The sequence below is a fragment of the Toxoplasma gondii genome, chromosome X (assembly GCF_000006565.2).
Source record: "Toxoplasma gondii ME49 chromosome X, whole genome shotgun sequence".
Taxonomy (NCBI): domain Eukaryota; phylum Apicomplexa; class Conoidasida; order Eucoccidiorida; family Sarcocystidae; genus Toxoplasma; species Toxoplasma gondii.
This window is the reverse complement of record NC_031478.1, coordinates 3,370,206-3,384,418: the sequence shown is the minus strand read 5'-3', so window position 1 is coordinate 3,384,418 and position 14,213 is coordinate 3,370,206. Positions and strand designations below refer to the sequence as shown.

The window sequence follows — 14,213 nt, the reverse complement described above, 5'->3', positions numbered from 1 at the left end:
CTTCCGCCCGGCCTTGCCCACCTCGCACAAGGCTACGCGCACACAGTCGAGCAGTAGCAAGGTTGGTGAGCAAGTAGAGCCCCAGACGCTTTTTTCTCTTTCATCTGCTCGAGTCCTTGCCTACGGAGGGTCTCCTTTTCTCTTCCGTTCCTCTGAAGCTCTCAGGTTCGTCTCTTTTGCTCGATTTCTGCTCATGGACTTGAGCGCCTCTGGTCCGCGGCGAGTTGCTACGCAGGCAGCGTGTCGAGCGTCGGTGCGCGACGACTTAGACAGCGGCCAACGACCCAGAAAAGTCGGACAATCTGGCCCGAAAACAGAAACTCAGTCCTTTGACCGGTCTTTTCTCCGTCAGCCGGAAGGTTCCCTACGAGTCTCCTCGGCTTTTCCAGCCTGTCTTTTAGAAACAAGACATGTCGGCGGCAGTGCGAACTCCGTTTTCAGCACCCAGAGGGGGGACTTCCGTGCGTTCTTGAGGACCGAACGCTCGGCGGACGCTTTCTCTTCTTCCCGACACAATGCATACACGGCTGTTCCACTGCAGTCTCCTCGTAAATCGATTGTTCCGGTGTGTCAGCCGCAGACGACGCCTTCGAACCGGGTAGCGGATCCTTCGAAGAAAGAGAGTTCTCATTCGCTGTCTCGGTGTCTCCGTCCTCAGGAGAACATGTTGACGCGCCGCACGCGTCTCGCTCCGTTCTTTGGGTCTTCCACTACGCCTTACTCGTCCACGTCTTTCTCTTCTCTCGCGATTCTCCGCTCTCCCCGAAACTCCTCTTCTTCCACGAGCTGCTCCTCTTCCCGTTCGCGTTCCTCTTCCTCGCGGACGCCCTTTCTTTTTTCCTTGACTTCTCCTGCCATCAACTCGTCTTCCCTCGCTTCCCTAACGGCTTTCCTCTCCTTCTCTTCTTCGGCTGTCACCTCGTCTTCCTCCTTGTCCTTCAACTCCGCTTCTGCCCCGCTGACGTCCCCTTCTCTCTCTTCACCAGGTAGTCGCGCCCCCCGTCTCCCGCTGCGACCGCCGGTGAAGCCTCTGAAGCCGCCTCGAGGAGGCGCTGCGAAATGCAGCGGGGGTTCGTATGCCTCACGTACATCCGCGAAAAGTTGCTCGTCCGGAGCCTCTTCGGAGGAAGGCAGAGAAAGCAGCTGGCAAGACGCACGAGACCGAGGGGAGCGACCTGAGGGCTCTCGAGTCTCCGTCTCGCCGAGGAGAGACTTCGAGCCTGAATTTCCTTCCCTCCCCAGTGGCCGCCGCTGCTCTGCGCGCCTTCTCAGGGGCAGGCGGGCCTCTTGGCAAAAGGGGACACTGTGGGAGAGCCAGGACGACCTCGCGAGGATTCTCCGGCTCTCGCTCGTGGAGGCGAAGGCGCAGCGACACACGAAGCGCGCGAAAAAGAGGCGGGAGCGAGGGCGAACGAAACACCGCACAAACATGGAGGTTCGCTCTTCCCCGAGCGCCTCCCGAGAGCAGACGCCTCGCCGACGCAGACTGCACAAACCTTCGGTGTCTCCCTCATGCGAGCGCCCAGGTAGACGTACGGCTGACAGCTGGGGGCGGTGGCGCTGCGAAGGCCGCGGCGACGAAGCGGAGAAGAACGACAGCTTTTGCCAGACTCCACCGAAAACGTGGAAGCGCCTCAGACGCGCCGTGACAGCCTCTCCAACTCTGTGTGTGAAACTCGCAGACCCGCGCGAGGGGAGTCACGAGAAGGAAGGGGAGAATCGCGTCTGCTTGTCGCACGCTTCGCCGTCCCGACTCGCTGCCGCCTTCTCCGCGCTCTCCCCATTCGGAGAAAAGGCTCAAGCGAGGAGACTGGTCAAGCCAATCAGAGCCATCGACGAAGACGCTTCGGAAGGCGCAAGAGAGGAGACAGAGACAGACAGACAGAACGAGCGCGAGATAGGGAGAGAGAGGAGCAGCGACTCGGAGGTGGTGTCGCCGTCGAGTCGGAGCTCGCGAACGTCGCCTGCTTCGTGGAAGTCCTCGGAGCCCTCTGACGACGAGAGAAAACGCGACCGGCGACGGCTCGGGGGAGGAAGAAGCAAAGCCGGGAAGCGGCAAGAAAGGCGTCGAGGCGCGGCGAACGAGGAAGGACGAGCAGCTGAAAACGGCGAAGGCGACGGCAAAGCCTTCAGGGAAGCAGAGTCGGCGAACGAGAGGGAAAGGTTTGTGGGCTTCGCTGCACAAGGGAAGCAAACGAGAGACAAGCACGCTGAAAGAGAGGAAGAAGAACTCCACGCAGAACAGAAGGAGAACGCGGAAGCAGAGAGAGAGCGCGAGTGGAGGAAGGCACTCGAGACACGAAAGAGTCGCTTGTCAGCGCTTACGAAACGCGTGCAGCGAAACTCTCTCAGGGCGCGTTTAGTTCAAAGAGGCGTTGACAACCCAGATGAAGAACTCGAGAAAGAAGAATGCGACAGCGAAGAGTCAGAGGAGTCCGCAGACTCCCACAGTAGGTCGCGGCATCTGATGTTGCAGACGCTGGCATTTCGTCTCAACGTTCGTCTCTCTGCGGAAGCGAACGTGGAACCGGAACCTGTCTCCTGCCGTCCCACGCGTCTCCTTGTTTCATCTCACGCGTTTACTTTCACACAGTCACTGTCTCATCTCTGCCTCTCTGTCCAATTCCGCAGATATATGTATATATATGTATATATATGTATATATATGTATATATATGTATATATATGTATATGTGCATCTGCGTTTGTGTGTATATGCATATATGTATATATTTATGTATTTATACATGTATACGTACGTGGACATTTGTATATATATATATATATATGTTTAGACGTGGTCTGTGTATTGGCGGTGCACATTTGTGTGTGTGTATTTCTCCGATGTTTTGCCGCAATGTCTCTGTGTGCTGAAGCGTATGCATCGCAGGTTGTTTGTTCCTTTAGAGTGTTTGTCCGCGATTCCAGGGTCAGTCAACATGCAGGCTGCCGCAGCCGCTTCCTCTCAGCGTGGTTCCCTCGGTGTAGAACGCATGCAACATCGGCTCGGTTTCCGGTGCATCGACGCGCCGTTGTCTGCATTTGTCAACGTTTCGGGGAGATGCCCGGTGCATGTATGCAATCTCTCCCTTTTTCAGGACCTTTTCGTCGCCGAGGCAGTCGAACGCGGCTCAATCCTGGCTACCGGGTACGACGTCTGGAAGCGAAGTGTCTTTCTTGGTCGCTTTACTTGCGTTTTTCTTGTCGTTTGTCTCCGTTTTCGGGATTTTGTCTTCGTACGCCTCCCGGCGTTTATTGGTTTCTGTTTTGTCTCTGTGGCTTGCTTCTCCTGCTCGTCTTCTGCCTTCTGTACGCTCTCTCGGAGCCTTTTTGCGACCCTAGGTACACAGAGCGTGAAGGCCCCTATCGAACTTGAGATCCATCTGTCTTTTAACTTTTTCTTCTGTTGTCTGTAGTTCGTCTACATTAACGCGTATCCGCTGTAAGCTTAAAACGTGATGCAGCCGTTTTCGTTGTCTCTTGAGACTTCCTCACTTCGCGAGATTGAGATGAGGATTCGACGTTCGCTTTCTTCAGAGGGATTCGGCGTTCAGGGCTTGTGGGTGTTTGCAGTTCCTCGCCTTTGCCAGCGACATGTGCCGTAGCGGGAGACGCCCTCATCGTGAAGAGGAGCGCAGCATCTCGTTGAGTGACACTGAAGAAAACGATTTTATCGTCGAAGATGGAGACGAAGATGAAGTGACTCCAACTGACGGAAGCGAGGGTAAGTGCCGAGAGATCTTCACTATTCTCTCATGTCTCTTAACCTCTCTTCATCTCCTTGTTCAAGTGTTGTGAAGATCCAGTCTTTTCTTTTTTCTCTCTGTTGCCTCTTGAGCTCTCTCTATCTTTCTCCTTCTGTCTTACGCTTGTCCTGTCGCCTTGTCTCGAGAACCGGGGTAGCAAGGCAATCGATTGAGGTCATCCTTTTCTCAGCCTTTTCGTCGGTTTTTTTCCTCTCTTGTCCGGTGGTTTTCTCTCCGGCGGCGACTGCCCAGCCTGTGCGCTTTGCTCTCACGTCTTCCTTTTCCCCATGTGCATCGTTGCTTCGCTTCCGCTGTGTCCTTTTTCTCTTTCTGTTTTTCGCGCTCGGAGTCCTCCACTCTCGACAGAAGGCTTTGTCGCCGATTCCGAGGAAGACGAAGAAGCACTCGACACCGGACAAGAACTCGCGAGACGGGCCAGCTACGAGCGCCGGATGAAGCGCGAGACAGACCAAAAGCTGGTAAGAAAGAACGCACCTGTCTCCCATCTCCCTGGTCTCATTTCTTGTCTTTCCTGTGGCATTCAGCGCACGAAACAGACACCCAAAACGACCAGAGGATGCGTCTATATATCCGAACAATTTGTCCCCTCACACATATACATATATTTGAATTTGTAAAGCTGGGGTGAACATGGGTATCTGTATCTGTACATGCATAATATATATATATATATATATATAGCTGCACATGTATATATATATATATATATATATATATATATATGCTATATATATGGGTTGTATGTGTACAGTTATGTATGCCTTTATGTGTGGAGTCTCTTGGTTGGATTGTGCATTTTAGGAAGAGAATCTGAAGTTGGACGAGGCGTTTGCGCGCTACGTGCAGTTCTTGGTTTTCTCGCTTTTTTCCCCGACGCTGAAATTCCCTTTTCCAACAGGCCCTGCCGACCGCCGCGCTGCGTGCATGCCGAGGACACGACACACACGTACGGCGAGACAGAGAAAGAAAGTGAAATCTGAAGACGAAAAATTCGAGAGGGAAGGCCGAAGTCTAGGACTCCTTCCGTCTCATGTCTGTCTCGGTGGTGCCCCTCTTTTCAAATCCGACTCTCTTCAATAATATATGTCTACATAGGTATATATGCCTGTATAGGAATGCCTGAATGCACGCGCATGTATGCATCCACATTCGTCTAAATACATAAATGTATGTATGCCTGTGCGCAACTATTCGGTGGCGTACTGCGAGATTCCTCTGCATGTACATGTGTGTGACTTCACAATACAAAGTGACGTCTGCGTCTCCCTGTCTTCAGGAAAGTTGCCGAGAGATTTTTTTTTGACGGTGAGTCACAGAGACACCGTCTGTAGACTCTCTCAAGAATAACGAAAAGGCCTTACCTAGTTCTTTTGGCGTTGATCTCTTTGTCAGAAGATACCCGAGGAGACCTGCCTTTTCAAGTTATTAAATATAAAAAGTCAAATTGACCCTTTATAGACAGTATCTGCTTTTTGAACCTCATCGTCGGAAAAAAGAGAGAAAAAACGTTTTTTTTTGTTGTTCTCAGGCGGTGAAGAAGATCGAAGGACTCATGCCTGTCATGCGTGCGACGGTGAGTTTTCGTCCTCGTTTTTTTCGGTGCGTGCAAATCTGAGGCGAAAGACGCCAGGGGCTTCAGCGCTTCGTGCACAGATGTGATGTTGTTTCGCGTTTTCCACCTACCTGCAGATGGAGACAACTGCTTTTCCTACCCGGCTAAAATCCGCTTTGAAGGAATACCCTGTGTGTACGGTGCGCGAGCGCGAGAAGGCAGCCAACAGTGCAAATCGGTAGGTCTTCTTCTCTTTTTGGTTTTCTCGCCTTCTCGCACGCTTTATCTCAATGTCGAGTTTGCGTTTCCTTCTCTTTCCCGCGCCCTTTGTGTCGTTGCCGAGTGTGTTCCTCCTCTGTTTTTCGTTCCGTGTTTCGGGATCGGGCTTCCTCCTCCTGCCCCTCGCTCTTTGTCTCAGTGTCGAATTTTCTCCCTTGCGCGTCTGGGCTCTCGTTGTCGTCCCTCCTCCCGCTGTTTACAGCATTGTAGCAATGCTTTTCCTTTCTTGCGTTTCTCTTCTCTCCTGCTTTTTTCTCGCAGAGCGGAGCCTCGCTGTATCGTCTGTGGACGGTGCCAAGGGGCCCGCTACAGAGTGCTTCTCGAGGGGCCTGTTTGCGACACAGGTAACTCACGGCGTTTCCGAATATACAGCAACGCGTTCATCTCAAGTGTTTCTTGATGTGAAGATTTGCTGGCAGATCTGCCGTCTGCAGGCGGGTGGAAAGGGATGCCCTTTACGGTGTCTCGGGACGAAATCGTGTCATATTATCACTCGTGCATCAGAAACAGCGTTCACGTACTTACACCTAAATAAGAGGTACGTATATTTGTGTGCATCTATGTGTGGGTTCGCATGTGAGGACATGCAAACATTCTTCCAGGATTCTGGTCCGAGGCGTCATCCTTCTCCCATCGTGCCTGCGTGGATTTTCCAGAGCCGTCTGCATGCTCCCTTCGAAATTACGATAAACGCGGTTTACGGTGTGCGTTTTTGTCCCCAGTGCAAAAATGAGTCACCCGTAGACCCTCGGTCGACGCGTATGTATGTATGTATATATATATATATATATGCATATCTGTATATGCATCCGTTGATATACTTGTGTATTTGAGTGTGTTGGGTTTGTTTGGGTGCCATTCAGTTGAGTGTGTGTTTCGCGTTTTCCTGTTTGTTCAGATCTTCTTTACCAGGGGGAACTGGCAGAATGGCATGTGGCCAACGGACTGGAGTGGTTGGGGCGAGAGGCTTTTCCAGATGCACTCGGTGAGTGACCGGGAAACCGACGTTTGCGATTCGCGTGTCGTTTGCACACTCACCGCCCGTCTCTGTGTCCTTCTCGAATTCTCCCCTTTCTTCTGCCTCTTCGCTCTCGGTCCCCGTCCCCCTCTGCATGAGCGAACCCGTTGTTCCCAGGGCGTTCTCGCATGCAGGGGAACGGGTATTTCCTGCTGGGCTGTGACATGGTGTGTGTCTCCGCTACATGTTTATTGTTTTGAATTTTCCTGTTTGTACTTTCTTCTGGGACCAGATCCTGTCCGAAGAAAAGCCGACGAGTATTTACGACAAGGTAAGTCATTCGCGAAATTCGGTTTCTCCTTGTTTTTCCGCCTCCAGTTTCTTTTTCTCTCCTTGTGCCTTCGTTCTGTCCAGTGCCTCACCTCTCAGTTACACTATCATGTCTCGTGTCGCCCTCTCTCCAGTCTCTCTTGTGTCTTTTCCCCTTTTTCCTCCCTTTTTGTGTCTCCCGCAGACTCAGCTTTAGATGCGTGGATATACTGCATGTGGACATGTTTACCATGTAAACTCACATCTCCACTTTTTGTCTCTGTATACACATTTGTTTGCGCAGGCAAAAAGGAGCTTCACAAAGTGTGCTTAGGTGATTGTATGCATACAAGTACATGCGTCTGTGTGCAAGCGTGTGTGTTGTCTCCTTGTTGCATGGGGGACGGTTTCCCTTTTCTTCAAATTTTTTCTCTACAGAGGTGTAGTCTTTGTATCGCTTCTGTGTTCTATGGGTTTCTGCCTTTCAGACTCCACTTGGGGCATGCTTACAGAGGACGCCGAACCGGGGAAGCTCAGTAGGTGTTCTCCTTCCTTGTCGCGCTGTCCCCTTTCACGTCCCATGTTTAGGTTTCTAGTCGTCTCTGTCTGTTATCCTCTTGTTGGCTCATTCCGTCTCCTACGTTCGCTGTCTCTTCCTGCTTCTCCCCCCGTTCCTTTTCCTTCCTTCTCTACTTATGTCCTTCTCACATTTTGTCCTTATCTTCCGCTTCTTCCCTTAGGTTGGTGCCCTTTCAGCTTTTCGTCTGGGGAACCTTTCGATCTTCTTTCGTGTATCTCTCTGTCTTTGCGAGCACATTACATTCTGAATTGTTGCCAAGGGGTTTGTGTAAACAGCGAGGCGCCACCGAGGGAGAAGAGGAAGAGAGAACGCGACGTTTTGCTCAGGTGTCCTGGAGTTCGCCGTAGGTGAGTTGTTTTTCCTTTCGGCGTTCAGTCGTGGCTCTATGGCTCTTTCCTCAACTTCCCACGATCAACGAGTGCGTTGTCTTACAGCACTCCACACTTCAAATTCCTACATAAACCTCACACTGAAGAGGCAACTCTAGACATCGACTCGTTTCCTTGGCGCCTGCACCTTTATGTTCACCTGTGTATTTATGCCTGTATATATGTGCGTGCATTGGAGTTGTTGTCCAGAGACATTCGAGATCTATGCGGTGGCCATGCATGGTCTACCTGTGATTTGTGTGTATGTCCAGTGTCGACTTTGAAGCGAGGATGTAATTCGCTGTTACCCTTCTGTATTTCAAGTTCGGAAATCCTTTTTACAAGTAGCTACTTGGAGGCAAGCGGAACGGCGTTATTCCGTAGCTCTGTGTCTGCGTGTGTGATGCATTCAGGAAAACACTGTGGAAAGCAGATCCGAGCGTGGCATATGATTCACCACTTCAAACACAGGTTCTTGAAGTTCATGCATTCCACAATCAAGGAGTTCGATCCGTGTATACGGCGGTACCCTGAGAAAGTCGCAGAGATCTTCGACGAGGTGGGTCTTGTTTTTTTAGCTCTTTTTTGCACGCTACATGAATGTTTCCGCTACCTTTGTTTTGCTTCTCACACCCCTTGGAATCAAAAGAAATGCATACAATTGACTCGCGGAGAAGCTTAGGCTCTTCTAGGTTTCAGCGTACCCTTTCTTTCAAACCCCTCTTGTCGCATACATTTCTTTTGACAAATTTAGACTTAACATCCAACTCCGGGGACACCGTTCAAAAATAGCTACACAGCTATACGGAGACAGAACAAAGGAAACACAGTCGTGGTCATGTAAAAGTCCTTCTACTGTGTCTAGCGATCAACACACACACACAAGCATGCCTGTTTGCTTACGCTCGAACCATGTTCCAATTCATCAGCTCCACACAGATATAGATAGATACACAGATGTAAATGGACATGCATATGAATAGATAAAATCGTGGATCAAGTATATAGATCTATGTCAGATGTCTGTTCCTTCATGCATGTGCAAAACGATACTCGGCCGAAGTCCATAAATTATAGAGATTTACTTATTCGTGGATGCGTCTGTGTCGAGTTTTTGATGCTTAGCTGTGGAGACAGCAGTGGTACGAGCAGTGGTGCATGGAGGTGAAGGATCCACGGACGAGCTGATTCTTCCGGCAAACAAGAAAGGGGAGCCGAGCGCGTTCACGACAAGACGGGGAAGGGAATTTTTTCCATATGTTTTTAGTAAAGACGCACTGCGCTGGACAAAACGGCAAAACGGACAAACGCATTAGTCCAGAGTGCTTGTGTCTATCGCTTCGTCTTCGAGGAGTCTTCCTTTTTTTCTTCCCTCGCTCTGTTGACGTCTTGCCTTGTCGTTCCACTTTTTGCTCTCTGTGGCGGAACGCATCCCGGTTTGTGTACCCCCATTTTGTATTAACTGTAAATGCTTTTGAGAAAAGAGGGAGTGAAAACGAAGTGGTCTTTTTTGTTCGCACTCTTCTAGTTTGTGCAGATGCATGGCGCTAGCTACCACTAACGCCTCCACAAGCGAAGACCGCAACCGCGATTCTGGAGATAGTCTGCCTTCTCTGGTGTACATACACTCCAGCAAGATGCGTTTGGCCAGTCACAAAAGTACGGGGACGGCAGAATTAGGGGCTGCCCTGTTTTTGTTCTTCTATTTCCTTGGGAGTTATACATCGAATCTATGAATGCAGATCTACAAATGTTCGATAATTATATGCCGATGCGTGCGTTTGCTTGTGAATGGTGGGCATGTGTAAGCTTATCTACATATACCCCGCTTTCACATCTCGGTATTCACAGAAGAAATACGCAGGTACACGAGGGGGATGTTAGTCGGAAATAGGAGAAGACGGGCGTGGTGGCTGGGGTGAAACTACAGCGGAGAGCATGCAGAAAAGTGTCTGTTTCCGTGTGGGTGCTCAAGTTCTTCGAGGGGAAATGGTAACAGTCCGAATAGACGGAAAAGGGAACCTTTGAGGATCTTTTCGGGGGTCGAGACTGCTTCTTTGTCACTTTTTGATAAACGCGATAGCGGGTTTAAAGTTGAACTGAGGTTCCGTTGCTGTCTCTAGTGTACAGTCAGTTAGTTACTGCAGCATCCTCGCGAGCGGGAAGCCGTATTTTTGCTAGGTTCAGTTGCTGGTCTTCTCGGAGTCCTGCCATTTGTTTTTCCACTTCGGGGGCAATGTGACGGCTTTTTAGAGCGCACAGTGTCGGGGGGGAGCAACTAAGTTTGTCATAAAACACAGGCGCGTGTAGCTCTTCAGTCCTCTCACTTTGACTGTCTAAACCTCTAAGCGCTACGACACCTCGTGTCTGGTGAAGCAACTGCGCCGAAGGAGGAAACCGAATTTGTCGATGGGGCAAAAGGTGTTCCCGGTCGTGATTGTGTCGTTCTCGTGGAAGAGTGAGACAGCAGAAGGGATTTTGCAACTTTACATTCGAGGCGAGACACAAAGAGATACTTTTTTGACAGAGAATCTCGGCCTTATCGGTGAACCTACAGAGAGGTTCCACCTTTTACAGTGACTTCGTTCAATCTCTGTCGTTGCTTTTCCGGAGCGCGGGTTTGCGGCCAAGTGCAACGCCCCGAGTGCCTCTAGCTGGTTGTTTGTGTGTGTGTGCATCGTATTTGTAAGCGACAAGACACCGAGAACAGAGAGGAACTGGTACGTTCGTCCGGCGTTTGGAAGTGCGAATGGTGTTGCCACGGTCGATATCGCCTTGTCAATCGGCAAGAAAATTGTCAAACTTGCGCAGGTTCCGTTCCCGAATAAACCGTTCATTGCTTCCACACCCCCCTGCCATGGGAACGTACCTACTTTTCCTGGGAAGGAGAGCGGCTATCCAGTTCTTCGTGGGCGCACGTAGCTGTGTCGTCCTTTCATGTTTTTATCTTGTAGCAAGACTAGAAACAAATTCCCTTCGTCTGCTGGCACGCAGGGAGTTTGAGGTAGCGCGAGGCTTGAGGGTTGAAGGCAGGGGATTGAAGGAGGTACCAGAACGCATGCGAGAGCCGTTGCCTGAGACCACTTAGTTTGGCTGTCTGAGTTGTTCCTCGGCGAAGGAAAGCGATTTCTCGGCGGCAGAGCTCGAGGATCTCCTTGTTGAGATTCTTTGTTCCCACGGTGCGTTTCTGATCTAGGTCTTGCGCTGCGTTTGCCGCAACAGCCACTTGTACGCGCTGAAGAACATCGAGTCGAGTCGCTGTATCGACTTGTAGGTTTTCAAGATCCAAAAACAGATTCCGCAGATCCTCTGCCCGCATGGTTTCGGGAGTGAACACAGTGATGACGTCGCCCGTTGACGGACAGGCCCAGGCAAAGGGTCTCGCCAGCGTCTCGAGGAAGTGCAGCTTTTTTTCTTGGCGGCTTTCCTTCGTAGCCTGCAACTTCAGTTCCTCGATGTGCTGCAGGAGCTCTGTTTCTCGGTGAAGCAGTTCCTTGAATGCTTGACGTCGATGCACATCGCTGTCAAACATATGCTTAATGCGTGCTGTCTCTTGAACCCGCCAAGCTTCGAGTTCCCTGCGTAGAACGGCAAAATCCGAGTAGGTCTTGGGATGCAAACACCGGTCCCGGAGGCGCTTTTGCCGCATCTCGTGCTCCTTTTGCGCGCTCGCTCTCTCTTCCTCTTCGCGGTCGATTGCTTCCTGCTTAGCATGGCGCAGTTTCGCCGCTTTTCTGCGGGCGAGGAAACCTCGGATGTGTGCTTGCATGATGACTGCCTTCTCAACCTTCAAGGCATCCAGGGCGTCGGCTGTGAAATATGGTTTCGGGTACAGCGTCTTGTCGTGCTTCTGGTCGATAGACAAACCCGGCTTTTCCATCTGAACCGCACCTTCTCGATTCAGTTGCAGCCCTTCACTATGCCATACGCGCGTCTGTGTTTCCGTGTGAAACTTGGTTTTCTTTGCCAAGTGGGAAGCCTCATTCACCGTCTGAGTACCCGTCTCGCAGTTTGTGCCCGGGTCGCAAGGCACGAAGCCCAGCAGAGATTCTGATTAAGACAAAAGGGGTACCCAGAAAGGCATACAAGCTAAAGTGCGGATGCTTGTACTTCGCTCGACTTTGAAAGACGACAAACCTCGCGGAGCATAAACCCTAGATCGGTCGTGACATGGCGTTTTCCGAAACGTCTCACCTATGTGCTGACAGAACTGTGCACAGCAGACAAGGGCTTTTTTACGAGCAAGTGTGTCACTCAATGGACAGTATTTCATTTATAAAACGTGACGCTTAGGCTGTGAATGACCTCCTACAGCGGCGGCAGACAGGGAGGGGAAAATGAACGTGGAAAGGACGACGAGGAACTCCCAAGGAGATGCCCGTCCTATCGACCGGCCATGTTTAAAGACAGCACAAACTCTCTATCGGCCACAAGACACATGTTTGAATCCACGAAGTTAATCCCGTATACATTGATAAACCTAATCGTAGACGTTTTTATCGCTTTCTGGCCACTGCGAAGCTGCTGTAGAGCTGCAGAAGAGAGTGGAAGCGTTGTGGTTGTTGATACCAGAGGAAAACGCTCTCCATCTTTCGATAGCGATGCTGACAGCAGGGTTGACTTCCCCAGGTAGTCCAGGAATCAGCTGACAAGCACCGCCCTCGCTATGCCCGTGCTCTTCGTCGGTTTCTTCTGAGATTCGTTCCCGAGCCCCGAAAGTGTTTGCCGTCATTTTGTCTGTCTCCTCTTCCCCCCCGTTCCGTTTGCCTTCTTCCTCTGGAAGCTCCTGGGTTATGTCTTCTTCTGTCCGTCTTAGCGCGACTTCCAGGGTCAAGAAACCCCCTGTCTCCGCCCCCAAAGATCGGAGGTCAGTGGTGAAGGGCAGTGGCTCCCTGTGTGAGTCATTTCTGTCAGGAAACCGGGAAATTGAAATGACTTTAGCGGGTCGAGCAAGAGCTTTCTCCGTCTCAGATGCGAGCTGCGACAAAGTTGTCTCCAGGGGATACCTGTGCCGTCTCCTGCTATTCGTCGGCAGCAGCACACACTCGACCACAACCCCTGAGCTAAGGTCTGCATGCTTGACCGTAGTCACTGCAGGGAGCTGAGAACCCCCTGTGGCTGCCTGATGTCTAGCCATTGGACTCCCCCACAGAGTCGTGCGAAGTTTCTTTCGCCAGCATGTGGGATCGAAGTATCACTGGGGTGACGCCATGGCAGTACGTCTCGACAGAGTTGTGATAGCACTTAAACCGTAGTCCAGATGAGACACCTTCCCCGTCGCTCTGTTTCCTGATAGATTTTCTTTTCAACGTTGGTACTTCTCTGCAAAATGCGAGTCACATTCACAGCCACAAAGACTCTCAAATGTGATACTGATTGAGCTGTGTGTAAACATGCTCTATACAGATAGAGGCGGGAACCTGCGCACGTAGAAGGCGAGCACAAATCTCAGAAAGACCTCTCGCTTTTCAGGGAAAAACGTTGATGGACGCAGTTGAGAGGTAGGAGGCTGCAGAAAGGAGAGTGTTTCTCTGGGTCCAGTAAAAAGCTGACTGTGGGGCTGTAGCCACATTTTAGAGAAGAGAGCGGGGCGGCAGGGAGCGTTCAGCTTACATATGCAACAGGAAATCTGAATGTGTCTGTGCTCAGTAGAATGAGGTGTGTTTCAGTTAGGGACGGAGCTCTTTCTTAAGCCAAAATGCCCCCGTACTGTTGATTTGCCATACCAGAGTGACAAACCCAATCCCGCGAATTAACAAAAACAGGAAAGGGAAGCAGTCGGCGTGCAGCAGCTCTCTAAGCTCGATTTGTGTCGAACGGAAAGAGCACGTTGTGTGGGAAAACACAAGAGAACCCACAGACTTGTTCACACTAAGGAACTGCTGTCGGAGAAGGGAAGAGTCACCACCCCGCGTGGGCAAGTTCCTGCTTCTGTGTACGCAGATACACTCGTGGCACCCTTTCCGACGCCGGTACACCAGAGCTTCTCCTTTTTCAGCTAGAAACAGCAACGCACGAGGATTTGCAGTATCTCGGAGTACCATTAACCAAGACAGTCCAATATTCATTGTTATCAGTAGTTCACACCGGAAAATGCGAATGCGCAGACTCAAACCGTGTCGTCGCCTGTACCACGTTGGAATTGTAACGGACAGATTCATACGAGGTTGCTAGTTCTGACTTCCTCAGTTGTGCACAGACACTCTGTCTTACGTAGTGAACATCTGTGTGTGTCGCACTGGCTTCTAAATTCGTGTAATTGTGCGGTATGTTGACCCCGTTGCGGCGGGAGTTCCACGATACCTGGCTTCCTTCAGGCTAAGCAGGGGACTGTGGCTTCCCTGGAATTTCCTATTTTGACAGCGGGAAGTTTCTTCCTTCAGATACGACGCAAACTTGT

At 50.9% G+C, this 14,213-nt stretch overlaps 2 protein-coding genes across 2 annotated transcripts; one reads left to right on the top strand and one right to left on the bottom strand.

Annotated features, from left to right (window-relative positions):
• Window positions 1-154: 154 nt before the first annotated feature.
• On the top strand, window positions 155-12,256 carry TGME49_224030 (hypothetical protein). The gene is made up of 15 exons (XM_018780029.1): window positions 155-2,450; window positions 3,099-3,148; window positions 3,574-3,724; window positions 4,113-4,225; window positions 4,569-4,713; window positions 5,044-5,072; window positions 5,296-5,340; window positions 5,457-5,557; window positions 5,860-5,942; window positions 6,497-6,583; window positions 6,849-6,887; window positions 7,354-7,401; window positions 7,721-7,792; window positions 8,227-8,372; window positions 8,939-12,256. The coding sequence occupies exons 1-15, from the start codon at window positions 194-196 to the stop codon at window positions 8,999-9,001; spliced, it is 3,429 nt and encodes a 1,142-aa protein (XP_018635923.1). The 5' UTR covers window positions 155-193; the 3' UTR covers window positions 9,002-12,256.
• On the bottom strand, window positions 10,773-12,209 carry TGME49_224040 (flagellar associated protein; the record flags this gene model as incomplete). Its single annotated transcript, XM_002366049.2, has 1 exon — window positions 10,773-12,209. The coding sequence occupies exon 1, from the start codon at window positions 11,691-11,693 to the stop codon at window positions 10,773-10,775; it is 921 nt and encodes a 306-aa protein (XP_002366090.1). The 5' UTR covers window positions 11,694-12,209.
• Window positions 12,257-14,213: the final 1,957 nt, after the last annotated feature.

Excerpts from the sequence above, each read along its gene's own strand:
- TGME49_224030 (XM_018780029.1), top strand. The coding sequence starts at position 194 with ATGGACTTGAGCGCCTCTGGTCCGCGGCGAGTTGCTACGCAGGCAGCG. Across the intron at positions 2,451-3,098 it reads GGAGTCCGCAGACTCCCACA|GACCTTTTCGTCGCCGAGGC; the intron begins GTAGGTCGCGGC and ends TCCCTTTTTCAG. Across the intron at positions 5,558-5,859 it reads GCAGCCAACAGTGCAAATCG|AGCGGAGCCTCGCTGTATCG; the intron begins GTAGGTCTTCTT and ends TTTTTCTCGCAG.